We start from the raw sequence: 14,812 nt of genomic DNA, 5'->3' as shown, positions 1-14,812 counted from the left end.
GACTAGATTCATAGGTTGTGTGATGTAGTGATTTTTTTCAAGTTTGACCTAAAGTCTGGATTTTGGTAGATCTAGATTAATGAGTTAGACAGATATAAGACTGCTTTTACTACCCCCTTTGGTCACTATGAGTGGAATGTGATGCCTTTTGATCTACCAAAATATTCAATTCATTCACCAATTTCACCATTGTTTACATTGATGATGTTCGTATATTTTCAAAGTCTATTGATAAGCATTGAAAGTATTTGTCCTTGTTTCTAAATATCATTAGACAAAATGGTCTTTTTGTTTCAGCCAAAAAGATTAAACTATTCCAAACCAAGATTAAGTTCCTTGGTTATGATATTTCTGAAAGCAAAATTCAACTCATCAATAGGGTGATCAAATTTGCTGAAAAAATTCCTGATGTTATTCTTGACAAAAATTAGTTGTAAAGATTTCTTGATTCTTTCAACTATATTGCTGATTTTTACAAAGATATGAGGAAGTAATGCCGTCCACTCTTTAAACGACTACATTCTAATCCTCCACCTCGGACAAATATTAATACTAATCTTGTTAAACAAATCAAGACACATGTCAAAATTCTTCTGTGTTTTGGAATTCATACTTCTGATTCTTTCAAAATAGTTGAAATAGATGCCTCTGACATTGGTTATGGTGGCATTCTAAAACAAGTAATTTCACCAGACTCGTCTAAACAAATTGTTTGATTCTATTATGGAGTCTGGAATGATGCACAACTTAATTATAGTACTATTAAGAAATAAATCTTATTTATAGTACTACGTATTTCAAAATCTTAAAGTGATTTGTTAAACAAAAAATTCTTACTATGCATTGATTGCAAGAGTGTTAAATATGTTTTAAAGAAAGATGTTGAAAATATTGTATCAAAACATATTTTTGTTTGATGGCAAGCTATATTAAGTGTTTTTGACTTCGATATTGAATATATTAAAGGTTCTGATAATTCCATACCTGATTTCCTTACTCATGAATTCTTGCAGCAATCATGAGCAAGAAGAAAGATAAAGGAAAAAAGATTGCTACATCTCCACCAATTCCAGATCTCAAGCTCATTAAAAATGAGTCTGCTTCCCCACTTGAGATTGCTAATAGGTTTACTACCTTTGGGAGTATCCCTACTGTTAAACCTACTTCATTTGCTTTTGCTATTGCTACCCCTTATGACCCATATGCTAAACTAATTTCTTCTGTTAAAATTATTCAGTATTTCTCTACTTCAAAAATTGAGTATCTTAAAAAACTTTTTTCTAAAAATCTGTTCTATATTGAATCCAATCTATCAATATATACAGATTACTTCAAAATGGCTTCCAGCTATTTTCCTCAAGGTTTTCACTGGATTCCTAAGAATCTTGTAAAAAACCTCCAGTATTATTCTGGTATTCTGTTCCAAACAAAATTCATTGTTATTAGACTCATTTATGATAAAACTATAAATAAAAATTAATTTATCACACTGCTTACATTTTGAACATCATTACTGAAGAAGACTGGGGTACTCATCCCTTTACTTCAAAAAGACTTTCCAATTCTGAAATTGTTTATTGTTATTATGATTACAGTGATGCCTGATCCAAATTTGTGCTGTTTCAGACTGCAGACATGAGTCATTCCTGGTTTCTTAATTTTGATAAGAAATTCAATGGCAAGCTTCCCATTGGTTCTTAAAATGGTGGAACCAGTTTGGTCCAATTCCTGAAGTTTTTCCTAAACAACTTCAGAAATCTCTTAAATGTTTTGCTAATGCAATTGTTTCAAAATTGAATTGCCAGAATGCTAAATTCCCCTACTCCCTCCATTTTTGCAAAAGATATAAGGTACCTTGGATTCTACAATGGAGCTATGAGAAAAATGGTGACCTATTGGTTTGTAACTACTTTGTTAAATGGTGGGATAGAAATCCCCATACAAAAGATATTATTGATCACATTACTAGATATTTCCTCCAGACTACTTCATATCTCAAAAATATTGAAGAATTCCCTATTATTGTTCATCAATTAGCACCGCTTGGATACCCACTGATCCAAAGCAACCACTACTACTGAGACCACTAAACAAAGGCAAACAACTACTGCTTCATCTTCTACAACTATTAAATCTAATAAATCCTTAAAATCTTAAAAAAGGAATGTTCTTGGAGGGCTTAATAAAAAGGATTTGATTTATTTGTTAAAGAAGTTCATTGAAAACGATAATCCTGATGAATATGATAACAAGTCGGAAGCATCATCCAAAGCTTCAGTTGCTGACTTATACAACACAATATTTTGACATAATTCAGAAGATACCCCAAGGTTATTTGAAGATGAATGATCCATCGGCAAGCTACTGTCCTAAAAATTGATTGGCCTCCTTGATTCGACATTAGTGGGACTCCAACTTCCAGATTCATGCTATTTTCATTATTTATTTTATTGCTTTAATAACTTGATTTGACATTAGTGTGATTCCAACTGCCAGATTCTTGCTCCAACTGTCAGATTTATGCTATTTTCACGATTTGCTTTATTGCTTTAATAATTATAATTGGTAACCCCTTCATCTATAAAAGGAGAACCTTGCTTTAGAAGAATGCATCATTGGTTTCATGATTCATTTCCTTCCAAATACATTCTTCTCCTTTCTCCATTTCATACTCGGATTTCTCTTGAAAATCCTTATGCATTTTTGAGTTTTTCTTGTAAGGTATTTCATCATGAATAAATCTTGTTACTCTCATTAAGTGTTTTCAATTTATTTTAATTATGACCAAGTTTCAATTATCTAGTCCTATCCAATCATCTAGTCCTGCTTTTAATTTATTTTCATTACTTCCAGTTCCAATTATCTGGTCATATATGGTAATCTAGTCCCTATAATTACTTGTGCATTCCAATTGCTGATAATGACTCATACAACTTCTTTGGCCATAATTCTGAAAGCACGCCAAAGCTTTCAGATGATTAATTCGCTAAAGCAAACTGCTAAATATTTCACAAAGTTCCACAAGACTATTATTGGTCTCCTGACCCTACTTTCAGACACTTCCATTATGTTGCTTTTGAAACAAGAAGATGAAACAGATACCCATATTTTTAGCTGAAAAGTCTATCATCTACGCGCACTAAAAAACATTTTGACTCAATGAATAGTGAAAAAGTCAATTTTACTATTCACCATTTACTGTTTGATTATTTTAATATTTTTTAAATGCACTCCTTTATTCTATAAAATGGGTACTATAGATAATATAATATATATATATATAATATTTCGTCAAGGAAAAGCTTATATTATATACGAAAATGCTTTCATAACACCATTTTTTATTACTTCAAGAGAGCATAAAAATTATAAAATCGAAAAGTCTTCTTGCAGGCATAATTGCGCACCAAAGTACACCGACCAACTGACATGGAGTCTTACTTTAATGAGACGGTTCGTTTTCATGCTCTGAAAATTCACGTCAAGACAAAAAAAAAAAAAACACAAAAATCAAAGCAAAGCAAAGTAACCATTCATACTTGTCCAAGTTCCTCCTCTCTCCTCTGCCTTCACCATCACCAGCAACACCTCCATTTCCTCTCCTGAGAAAAACTCTCTTGCTCCTCCTCTGACCTTCATCATCACCAGCAGCACCTCCATTTCCTCACCCTAGAAAAACACACACACACACACTCTCTCTCTCTCTCTCTCTCTCTCTCTCTCTCTCTCTCTCTCTATATATATATATCTTTCCCAATAATACATTAGTCCAAATATTTCTAGCGAAAGCACCCGCTTTTGCTAAATTTATAGACTGAAGTAAGATAATTAAAAGGAAAAAGAATATACTTCATTCTCTTTCATTTTTTTTTTCCTTTCAAATATTTGGAATGGAGCCGCCAACGGCGCCAAAGGATAGTTGAATATCGTTGGACTCCAACGAGCTGCAGTGGGATGTAGTTTCAGAGAATTTCTTGTTGCAAAATTACCCTTCGTACGAGATTGATTGGGCATCTATTTTAGCTTAATTTCCATTTTCATTTCCATGTTGATATTCCTCTCCCTCGAATTATAGCCTTTTTTTTTTTTGGGTCTAGGTTAGTCCTTTTGTCCATGGTAGTGGGTTAGATAGGGGTTTTCTCAGGTGGCTGCTGTAATGGAGTTTTTGGCAATTGTAGGGCTACTCTTTAGGATTTGGTCTGCTGGATAATTTATGTCTCTCCGCCATGGTCGGTTGGTTTTTTTCTTACTTATAGGCCATCGATGAAATCCAATGGTCTCCAATATAGTTGTTGGTCGCCAGTACGCATTGGCTGATCTCCGATCCCAACTCAAACTCCTCTTTGACCAAGCACTTAGCCACGGTTTCCTTGCAGCCACTCAACACGGTGCGAATAAGATGGAAATGCTTTCCTTTCACGAGACAGATGACCTTCTTCATTTTGTTTTTGTTTTCTTCATTTTTTCAGCTCTTCTTTTGTATTTTTATAATTGAAAACGCCAGGTCAGTGTTGGTACGCGGTTTAGTGCCCAAACCGCTTGGACCTAGCAGAATTCTTATAAAATTGAAGTCTAACGGCATTTTGAAGTTACGATCTAGATATACTTAAAATCTTACTTAGAACCATTACATAATTAACTCTGCCTGGGTTGAAGAACTCCATCTGACAAATTACTATCTCTGAATCGAACCTATTAAAAAAAATCCCCACGATGGCCGACGGATGTGTTGATGCATCTAGCGAGATGAAAGAATTGTAAGGCCAACTCCAAGCTTCGAAACATCGAGATAAAAGTTGAAACCGATTCGGCAGGCAAAACCCCAATTAATCTCTACATGGTATGACAACTTTTCCGACAAACGTCTCTTTTATCCTAAATGGCCTCCAAAGTGAACTCCTCCTCCTCCAACGCTTCCTATGCCCCACCCCGATATCCAATACCACTCCTTCCTCCCTTGTTTCACTTTGTCACAATCAAACTTACCCATAATAATTATCTCATCGGTCAGCGGCTCTTTGGTCATGTCCGGATCCTTTGATAAATGTTTCGAGGCAGGAGACTATGAAGCTCCCCTATCAGAGAGATGCCCTGCCACGAAATGAATAGATTACTGAAAATAAAAGGTGTTATGTCCAATAAAATAATAATAATAATAACTTCTGCGATGAGACAGAGAGAACGCAGAAGAATATGATGGGAATTCCCATTTCATAGATAGATCAGAATCTGATCATCAGCAATTCATAAGTAATGGAGCACATTAACTGCCTAATTCGTAAATATGATGGGAATACCCATAGACTTTTTCTATTAAAAATTACCCAAGTAAACAATAACAGCCTAATTCACAGCACAAGAATCCATGAGCAGACTGGACAGGAAACTTCATGGAATGAGCACATCAACTGATAAATAATGGAGTAATGATTAGCGACTTTATACTCTGCCCAAAAATACCAAAGTAGCCTAGACCATACGGGAAATTTCTAGACATGCATATGAATGATCGATCTACAACTACCCCACGTATTCAGGCTTCCCCAGTACTGCACACTCAACGTCATATCACAATTCTTCAATTATTTTACAAGCAATGCAGTCAAACACCTCCCCAAGATCATAAGAAATATGGGACTCCTGTTCTTGGGCCTCTCATCTGGTTGTTCTCCTCTGTTTCAGTGAAAAACTTCACTTCTCTCTCCTGTTACAAATGACAGATAATGAGCATCCATGAACAAACATTGTTTTCGGCAATACAGATGCCTAACAATTGAGTCATGATATATGAAATCTCCTGTCTAGGATAGTACAAGCTGGCAACCCCTAGATTCAACTTTAGTCAATCGCATAATTGCAAGTTTGGACCTGCTCAAGCAGTATGCAACCATGAGCCCAAATCATCAAACGAATCATAACAGTACTCCTTTTAACAGCAAAAGTCTTTCATGCATTGTTAAATTAAAAAATACCTTACAATCTTATCATGCCATATAGATATTTGGATTACTAAGATACAAACCGTTAGGTACATAACTACAAACTAATGTGAAGCATGAATCAAAGATACAAACTGTTAGGTGCACAACTACAAACAATCAGAAATAAGTTCTAAAATGATCTCACACTGTAACATAGTTTTTTTTTAATAAGTACACACTGTGGCACAAAGAATAAGAAGAAACCAAGTGCTCAAATTAAACAGATTAGTATCCCTCTGCATAAATTGATAACACGTGGACTTTAAAATTTTAAATATCACAGTATCACACCTAAGTCTGAACTTAAAACTCCTTTCTATTATGTAGAAATAATCTAACCAAATAAGTCAATTGCCTTAACAAAAATAAAACCAGAGAAGCAAGTGCGTGTAATCTCACCATATTATCACTGAAACTCAATATGGAAGCCACATTCCCGCAACGATAGCAGTAATTTGGTGCAGACCACACCTGCAAAGATCCAGAAACTTTCTACTCATTCAACCTATAAAATAACCAAGCAGCAAAACTAATATTACAAGTACAGAGCCTCACAGTTACTAAGCCTTTATCTTGAAACATGTACTTGAGGCCTTCTTGTACAAGTTGGTGTGCTCGACAAACCAGATCAAGATTGTTTATGCGATTGAACTGCATGATATAAAATAGTCATAAGATCAGCAGGAAAAATATCCGATTAAAGTTGAAAGCATTTCATATTACCTCAGAAGTGACCCTGGACCCAAAAAGCCAACCAGCTCCACGTGGACTAACTGCCCATGTTTCAATATCCTCAGGATCACTCCACATGAGATCACAAAATGGCCCCTCATGTGGGATTTCACAATTTCGTTCTATAACCCGTATCTGCAGAATTAGTTCTGATAATAATGAAGTTTCAATAATAATGAACACAAAACATCCTGTCAGCCATAAAAGTGATCAGTGCAAACTAGGCGAGTAAGCTACTTATCACAGACAACTACTAAAGACCATGCAAAAGAGGAATAACAAAAGTTACACATTTTTTCTCCTAACTATTACAATGGGACAGTTTTTTTGACACCATACCATATGTATGTTATTACAGATCCTTACTAAGGAAAAAACTTTACATAAAATCTCTAGATGTTATAGCTCACTAGGGATTTTTGTGTTTTAGGCCACCCGTCATTTCTATACATGATAACAAGAAAACATTAAAGATTGTAACTGATTTAAAAATCAAGAAAAGATAATAGATTTATAGTTTCTATTGGATTCCACAAAATTCATTTAAGTAAATATAATGTTCTCTGCAGCATAATATCATCCATGCATTGCATGGGCATTGCCAGTAAAATCTAAAAAATGCATATAAATAATGTTATAGTTGAATGACTCTAATGACCAATTGCTGAAGAGAGAGGAAAACAAAACCTGATCAATTGTTCGAACGTCAGGAGAAAGACCACCATGGACACAAAGCACCTGGGACAGTATATCAAATTATATTTAAAATTCCAAAAGCATGCAGTTATAATGCATAAAACAAAGAACTTCTAAGTCTATACATATTATATGTATTTATAGATGAGAGAGAGATTTACAGTTCCATCAATAATTGCTGAGAGTGTCAAATAGTCAAAAACATCTGTACAATACCGCCATGCATTAGCATTTCCATACTTCCTCTGGCACTCATCATAAAAACCATATACCTAGGCAAATTTGGAAATTTACAAAAATATATTAGATCAAAAAGGTTTTTTCTTTCTTTAAATTCAATATATCAGACAAAAGATCTTACTTCGGCAAATGCAAGATGCCCTTCCTACCAGCATAAGATCTTGACAGGCAGATCAATACCATTTTTAACATAGCAAAGAAAACTAATAAAGTCAAACAAAGTCTAACCACTTTGGTGAACAAGAGAATTCTGTCAATACATCCATCTAGTTAGTAAAACTCTTAATCACAAGCAATTCTTTTTTTCTTTTTTCTTTTTTTTGGTGATTTCACCATGAATATGATACAAGCTACAATATTTAGATAAAAATACAGATTTTCCATCCAACATATCAATATATCTTTAGAAATAAAAATACAATCCTGAAAACTAAACCAATCTTGAGCCAAAAATGAAACAGAAAAAAGAAAATTGCTTATTTGATTAAAACCTCATGTATCAATCTGGTTAGTGCTACATGTAACAAGAGTAGTAAAGGCATCAATGAGGTGGGGAGAGATCTTGAAATAAGTCAATTTTCCCAAAATACAAGAAAAAATCTAATATAAAAAGTACAATGAATAAGAAGATCATATCAATGCATTCGATATAGAAACCACCTAACTTCCAACTAAAACAAAGAAAAGGTAGCATTTCAGTCTTAACCCTCTCAAGACCACAATTAGGGGTGTAACGGGTCCAATTTTGGACATATTTTAGAGCCAAACCAGTATACACCGGTTTTAAAATTTAAAGAACCGATACCGCATCAGTTACACTTTTTATATGAGTGTATATGATCAAATGTATGGAAATGTATTTATCAAGAAGAATATATATCATAATTTATTATGTCATAAAATGTATTTATCCTTAATATATATAGTTTATATTAATAACATATGATCAAATGCCATGTTTAAGATTAAAATTTTTAATGATAATGTTATATTAAGATTTATAAGATTAATTTTTTATTATATCAAATGTTATATTAATTTTATGCTATTAGATTCTTATTATTATTATACATGAATAATAGGATTTTAAAATTTAATGTTATATCAATTAGCAATTTAGCATATAATATAAAATTATTTTATATGTAATTATATATATTACATATAAATTATATATAATATAAAAAATAAAAAATATATATCTATATATGTGAACGGGTCCAATCCGACATTAGAAAATGGAAAACCGGAACCGAATATTCGGTTCCAACTGGTTTTGAAAAAAATGGAACCGGTACCGGACCAAACCAGTTTTGAACTAGATGATCCAGTTCACAGGTTTGTTTTTTCACCCCTAGCCACAATCATTTATTATGAAAATTTATCATTAACTTATCATAAACCATACCTTCATTAAAACATATCAGAAATAACATCAAACTAAGAATATGATTTTACTCACTTTAGCTGCACAATCGACACAACAGAATAAAAAACCTGACTCAAAAGCACACCTGGGTTAGTTGCCTGCTTTCATGGTTTCCACGTAAAAGGGTAATATTTGCTGGGTATCTGTGGGCAAACAAAAGCACCATAAATAACAAAGAACAAATGAGCCTCTTGGGGAATGACATATAGACCTAGTAACTAGTGAGTGCACAAACAAACAGATAGATAATGAAAGCAATTGCACTACCATCCATAATCTTCACAATGTGAGCCTCAAGGAGCCCGTATAAGAATCAATGAGAGATTCAAACCCCAAAGAGGTCCCATCATATAGGCAGATGCTCATATGGTTCCATGTCTTCTACGACAAAAGAATGATGGAAAATATAATTCTAATATTTAGGCCCCAACTAGGTCATAATGTGGCAAAAATGTTTTAAGATAACAATTACTAAAAAAATATACAAAAAATGAGCACCAAAAGAAGAAAAACATGACAACAACAACAACTATTGCGCATCCTAATTTTTCTGCATCAGTACTTCCCATCTCTCTTGATGACAACAGATGCATACATTGATCCCTTATACATTACTCCTTAGTGCCAAACAAGTTTTTTGAGAACCTAAACAATCAATCAGTGTACATCACCTACAATGTGGGTGATTAAGACATCCTGAAAATTGTAATCCTTCATTTGCAAGAAGAGGACACACATGTGGATATATAACAGTCTTCCTAACTTCATTTTTTTATGCGCAATATAAAATTTTATTGAAACTAGTAAATAGGCATAGCCCAAGTACACAGGAAGTATACAAACAAACAACAAACACCTAATTAGAAGTTAGGAGCTAGAAAGTGATTCAAGAAAATCATGTAAGCTGGCTCCGTTAAATATACTGGCAGAAGCCCAAAGAAATAAAGTATGGAAAAATAAACTTCTACGCTCATCCAAAGAATTGGGCTGAGCAAAAATCCGAAAATACGATTTTGAATCCGGCTCCGCTTTGATTCCAATAAAATGGAGTCAGAGTCGGAGTCAGATTTTTTTTTTTTTAATTTCTCAGTCGGAGGTGGAGTCAGAGTTTAAGGTGTCATTGGACCGACTCCGATCTAATCTGACTCCAACTTTGCCATCCAACTCTGACTCTGAATCTAGCTCCGATATTGTATTATACGTTATAAAAATATGTATTTATCTATATATTTATCATATATACTATCATAGTTATATAACTAGAACTTATATAGTTAAATTCAATAATATACTAATATGAGCTTATTATTATAAAATAATATATTTATATTATAATATAAATAGACTAATGATAGTTTAGTATATGTAAATATCATAGTATTACCACCAAGCATAATCAAGTATAGAAATAAATTAGACAATAGTATTTAAATAAGTCTAGTATAATAAATTAATAACACATATTAATTTACTAAAGTATAATAACATGTAATTAGACACTAGAAAGTCTAGTATATAATTAAGCTAGAAATAAATTAGACATTAATATAATAACATGTAATACTAATGTATAATAACATGTAATTAGACACTGAAAATAATATGTAATACTATAGTATGATTTTAATTATACACTATAGTATGATAACATGTAATTAGACACTATAGTATAAATCTAGTAAACATAAGTTAGATATTAGTATAAAAGTCAATTAGCAGTGAATGATTTAGTTTAGTTTTAAATTTTTTGGAAAAATAAAGGCAAAAAAAAAAAAAAAATCTTTTTTAAAATGGGCTAAATATGAAAAAAGCCCAAATCCGACTCCGACTTCGACTAAGTTGGTGCTTACCCCTACCGGAGAACATTTCCTATCTTCAAAACTTTGACCATTCCTTTCAATCCCTAGGCACCACATGATACATAAATGAATCATTCTCCATACATATGCAATAGGGGAATTGCCCTGAATCCTTTGCCAATAAGCAAACAAATCTACCACCCTTTTAGGCATCACCTATGCAATTCTAATCCTGTTAAAAATCTCCACCCATAACATCCTTGCCACCCCACAGTAAAGTAAAAGATGATCTACTGACACACCACTCTTGTTACACATATAGCCCCGGTTCATCATGATGGGAACACGCTTTCTCAAATTGTCCATAGACAATATTTTCCCAAGAGATGCAGTCCAACCAAAGAAAGCAATTTTAGGCGGCACCTTACTTTTCCAAATGCACTTCCAAGGAAATGAAATATAATTTTGACATGACAAAGTCTTGTGCAAAGATCACACATTGAACTTCCTACTCCCAGTATTCATCCATAGCATTTTGTCCACCTCAATACTACCAATGTTTGAAGTATGCAATAAACTGAAAAAATCATAAATAACTCCTATTTCCCAATCACGAGCAGCTCTAAGAAAGAGAACATTCCACTATGAGGATCAACTAGAGCTATTCAAGAGCTCTGACACCGATGCCTCCAGATCAAGTGCCATCCTGAAAAGAGAAGAATCTTAAGAGCTGAATTACCACACCAAATACCATGCCAAAATCTGACCTTGGATCCCTTGCCAATAAACTACCTGCCCAAACCTTAAGGCCTCGTTTGGAGAGTGAAAGCGCTTCATCTCATCATTACAACTTTTCCAAATTTCCACACAAAATATAATAAACAATTCAACCTTTTTATATCCCAAAACAATAATAATATTAAAAAATAATATTTTATTCAATTTTTAACTTTTATCTAAAACTATCTCATCTTATTTCACAATCCAAACTGCACCTAAATAACTTGCATACGGTATATTCTAGTGTGCTATGAGCTTTGGGAGGACCCCAAATGTTAAGCAACCACATGATGTAAAGAAGAATTAAGGCTATAGGAGGAAAAGACCTTGGTCTTGGTGGCATGCTCCCTCCAGGTCTAAGGTTCGATTCCTCTTAGATACAAATAATTTCTAGGGGCCATCAGATTGGGGGAACTTCCTCTTGAATAACCCGAAGTGCACTTATAGGACAATCCTTGCCGAGGCCTGTGCACACCCGTGATCAGTCGGGACTTTGTTCTCGGACACCCAGTGCCAATCAAAAAGAAAAGAATAAACTTTACATGGAAAGTAACACCAGTTTGTGTAGTGAAGGGAAAAATAAGAAGAATACTAAATAAAAAAATAACACTAGTTTGTGCAGTGAAGGGTTATGCCTTGGAGGGTAGTGGATAATTTTGAGTGCTGGAGAGATCCAAGGGGTAGCATCCACATAGCTGATGTGTGGAAAATGATTGCTCTTTGTATCATGCGGTGCCTTTGGCTACGCTCATATCAATGATTTCTTGGGCTTCTGTTATAGATTGTAACAGGACTAGTTTTCATGATATGCTCGTATCAATTTCTAGTTCCTAGTTTTTGTTAAGTGTTTTCTTTGTATACTCCTTGTGTAATTGGGCTATGCTTACTTTTCAATCAATAAAATATTATTTTAACTATATAAAAAAATTCAAGAGCATTTAAACACAACATACCTAGCTTTAAGAAGCAAAAGGATTGTGAAAACTTCAAGACTATTGTATCCTCGATCAACAAAATCCCCCTGAAAACAGTTTAGGAACATTTAACAATAGAGCACATGAGCAAGTGACATGAGATGGTGCAATAACAAGTAGAAGCAATTTCCAACAAAAAGTATGAACTGTACCATAAATATGTAATTTGTTTCCGGTACATGACCTCCTGTCTGGAAAAGTTTCATTAGATCGTGAAACTGGCCATGAATATCACCACAAACAGTGACCGGACTATTGACAGGCTGCACATTGGACTCCTCAATAAGAATCTCTTTGACCTGATAATGGTAACAACTATGAACCTCTTACAGAAATGGTAACATATAAAACAAACATAGGATGGTGACTACCATCTGTAAGTTTGCTTCCGTGAACACTCATATTTACCACAACTGAAAAAAACAAGATCAATTCAACAAATGCTTCCAATTAGGCATACCATCTGTTTGTAGATTTGTTTCATCATAAACTTCAAGTAGAATATAACTTCACAAATATAAGCCATAAAAAGAGGAATATGGAACCACCATCCAACTAGGCATTTTCAGATGGTAAATGAACACACAGAGTGACATTATCAGGGAAGTATGATTATATGTGACAATAAATTCTAGTCCTAATGATTCCCTGCTTTGAGAAAGCAGACAAAGCAATGTGTGATGCATTGCAACTTGAGAGTTGATAAACACTGCTTTATATCATCAGCGAAGCCTTGCATTATTGGAAACAAATTTGTGTAAGAATGAACTCTATCCTAAAGATTTTGTAAGCAATCACACAACTGTCATAGGAGAAGCACGTTACTTGCCTACAAAAAAGATTTCTTATCACTTTACTGGGCAAGGATACAGATTCACTTGATAGGCAGAAATCTTTGCTGCTCACTGTGTTTACCTGGAGCCAGTTCATCTTTATTTTTAGACCAACATATCTCAAGTTGTCCGGGAAATAGGCATTCAAGAAATCGATGAAATGCAAATAGACCGTCCATCTAAAATACCAATCAACTCAACGATTAAGGAGATATTTTTTCACGTGTTATAGAATAAGAGGCGGCCACATTTAAAACATTGGCATGATGGACGTCAAATATGCCAAAGCATTCGCAACCCATATTTACAATAGAAATATGGGATTCTAAATCCAAACTCACTATAGGCAAAAATATAACCCTCGGATGATACCGGTGTTCGTCTTTTTCTTTTCTTTTCTTTTAACAAGTAGATAATGCCTAGTTTTCAAAACAGTTGAGTTCATTCGTTACAAAATAATGTCGGATGCTTCAAATGAGGCTGACATTTTGAATCGAACGACTATCTTCTTAGAGTTGCGAGATTATAAAATTAAGAAGAAATATTTCCCTTTTTCTGTCAGCAACCAAACATATTGTAAGGATTCAACTTTGCACGCTCGACTTATTATCTTTAAAGGTGAGAGAACTAAGACCCTAATAATATCGAGATAGAAACGTAATATATGTGCGTGTGTTGGGGTGTTAGGGGGGGATACGCACGTATTCGCAGAGGAGCTGAAGTTCGTCTTCCAACAGATGCTGACCCTCTTTCACCTTCGAGATCCACTGGTCCAAGTCCATCGCCGATTCTCTCCTCTTCCTGTTCGTCTGCCTCTCGAGGGGGTTTAGGTTTTTCCCGATGAAGCGAAACGAGAGGAAGCGAAAGCAAGAAGAACGCCCAAGAGGAACAACTTAAGACTTAAGTTTTACAGATCTGCCAACCTATAATATATTACGGAAAATATTCAGCTATAAAAGATTACATAGAAGTATATGTTATAAACTATCTTGAATTGTATGATCACATTTATCTAGTCGTTAAATGCATAGTGCATAGTGCTAGCATAGTAAGCTAGCATAGTCCCCTTTGTACGCCTATATATATCGTTGAATTTTTTAAGAAATGGATAAGTTTGATATACAGATCAATAAGAGAACATCTCTCATTCTTTCTCTATCTTCGAAACTTTCTCTTTTCTCATTCAACATTTATAACACGTTATCAGCACGATTCTCGTGATTTTCCTCCTCTCTCCCAACTCCATTTTCTTCCTCGGAAAAAGTGGAAGTTGGAGGTGAAACTGCAAGCCGAAATATATATTGAACACGGAGAGGGAGAAAACTTTATCCTGTTGAATTCTGCATCT

General features: G+C 34.1%; 1 protein-coding gene across 3 annotated transcripts; it reads right to left on the bottom strand.

Moving 5' to 3' along the window:
• Positions 1-4,522: 4,522 nt before the first annotated feature.
• LOC122299501 (phytochrome-associated serine/threonine-protein phosphatase-like) lies at positions 4,523-14,392 on the bottom strand. 3 transcript variants are annotated; one of them, XM_043109848.1, is made up of 10 exons: positions 14,166-14,392; positions 12,784-12,930; positions 12,611-12,678; positions 9,164-9,221; positions 7,571-7,681; positions 7,401-7,451; positions 6,705-6,848; positions 6,537-6,632; positions 6,381-6,452; positions 4,523-5,091 (listed from the first exon to the last, which is right to left on the bottom strand). In XM_043109848.1, the coding sequence occupies exons 1-10, from the start codon at positions 14,244-14,246 to the stop codon at positions 5,023-5,025; spliced, it is 897 nt and encodes a 298-aa protein (XP_042965782.1). In that variant the 5' UTR covers positions 14,247-14,392; the 3' UTR covers positions 4,523-5,022. The 3 variants fall into 3 exon arrangements, with proteins under 3 accessions (XP_042965782.1, XP_042965783.1, XP_042965781.1); XM_043109849.1 differs by lacking the exon at positions 4,523-5,091 and adding an exon at positions 5,195-5,704 and having other exon boundaries at positions 12,784-12,894; XM_043109847.1 differs by lacking the exon at positions 4,523-5,091 and adding an exon at positions 5,195-5,704 and having other exon boundaries at positions 14,166-14,390.
• Between the last annotated feature and the right edge of the window lie 420 nt (positions 14,393-14,812).

This window comes from Carya illinoinensis, chromosome 16 (assembly GCF_018687715.1).
Source record: "Carya illinoinensis cultivar Pawnee chromosome 16, C.illinoinensisPawnee_v1, whole genome shotgun sequence".
In the NCBI taxonomy this organism is placed as follows: domain Eukaryota; kingdom Viridiplantae; phylum Streptophyta; class Magnoliopsida; order Fagales; family Juglandaceae; genus Carya; species Carya illinoinensis.
This window is presented reverse-complemented; position numbering and strand designations above follow the sequence as displayed.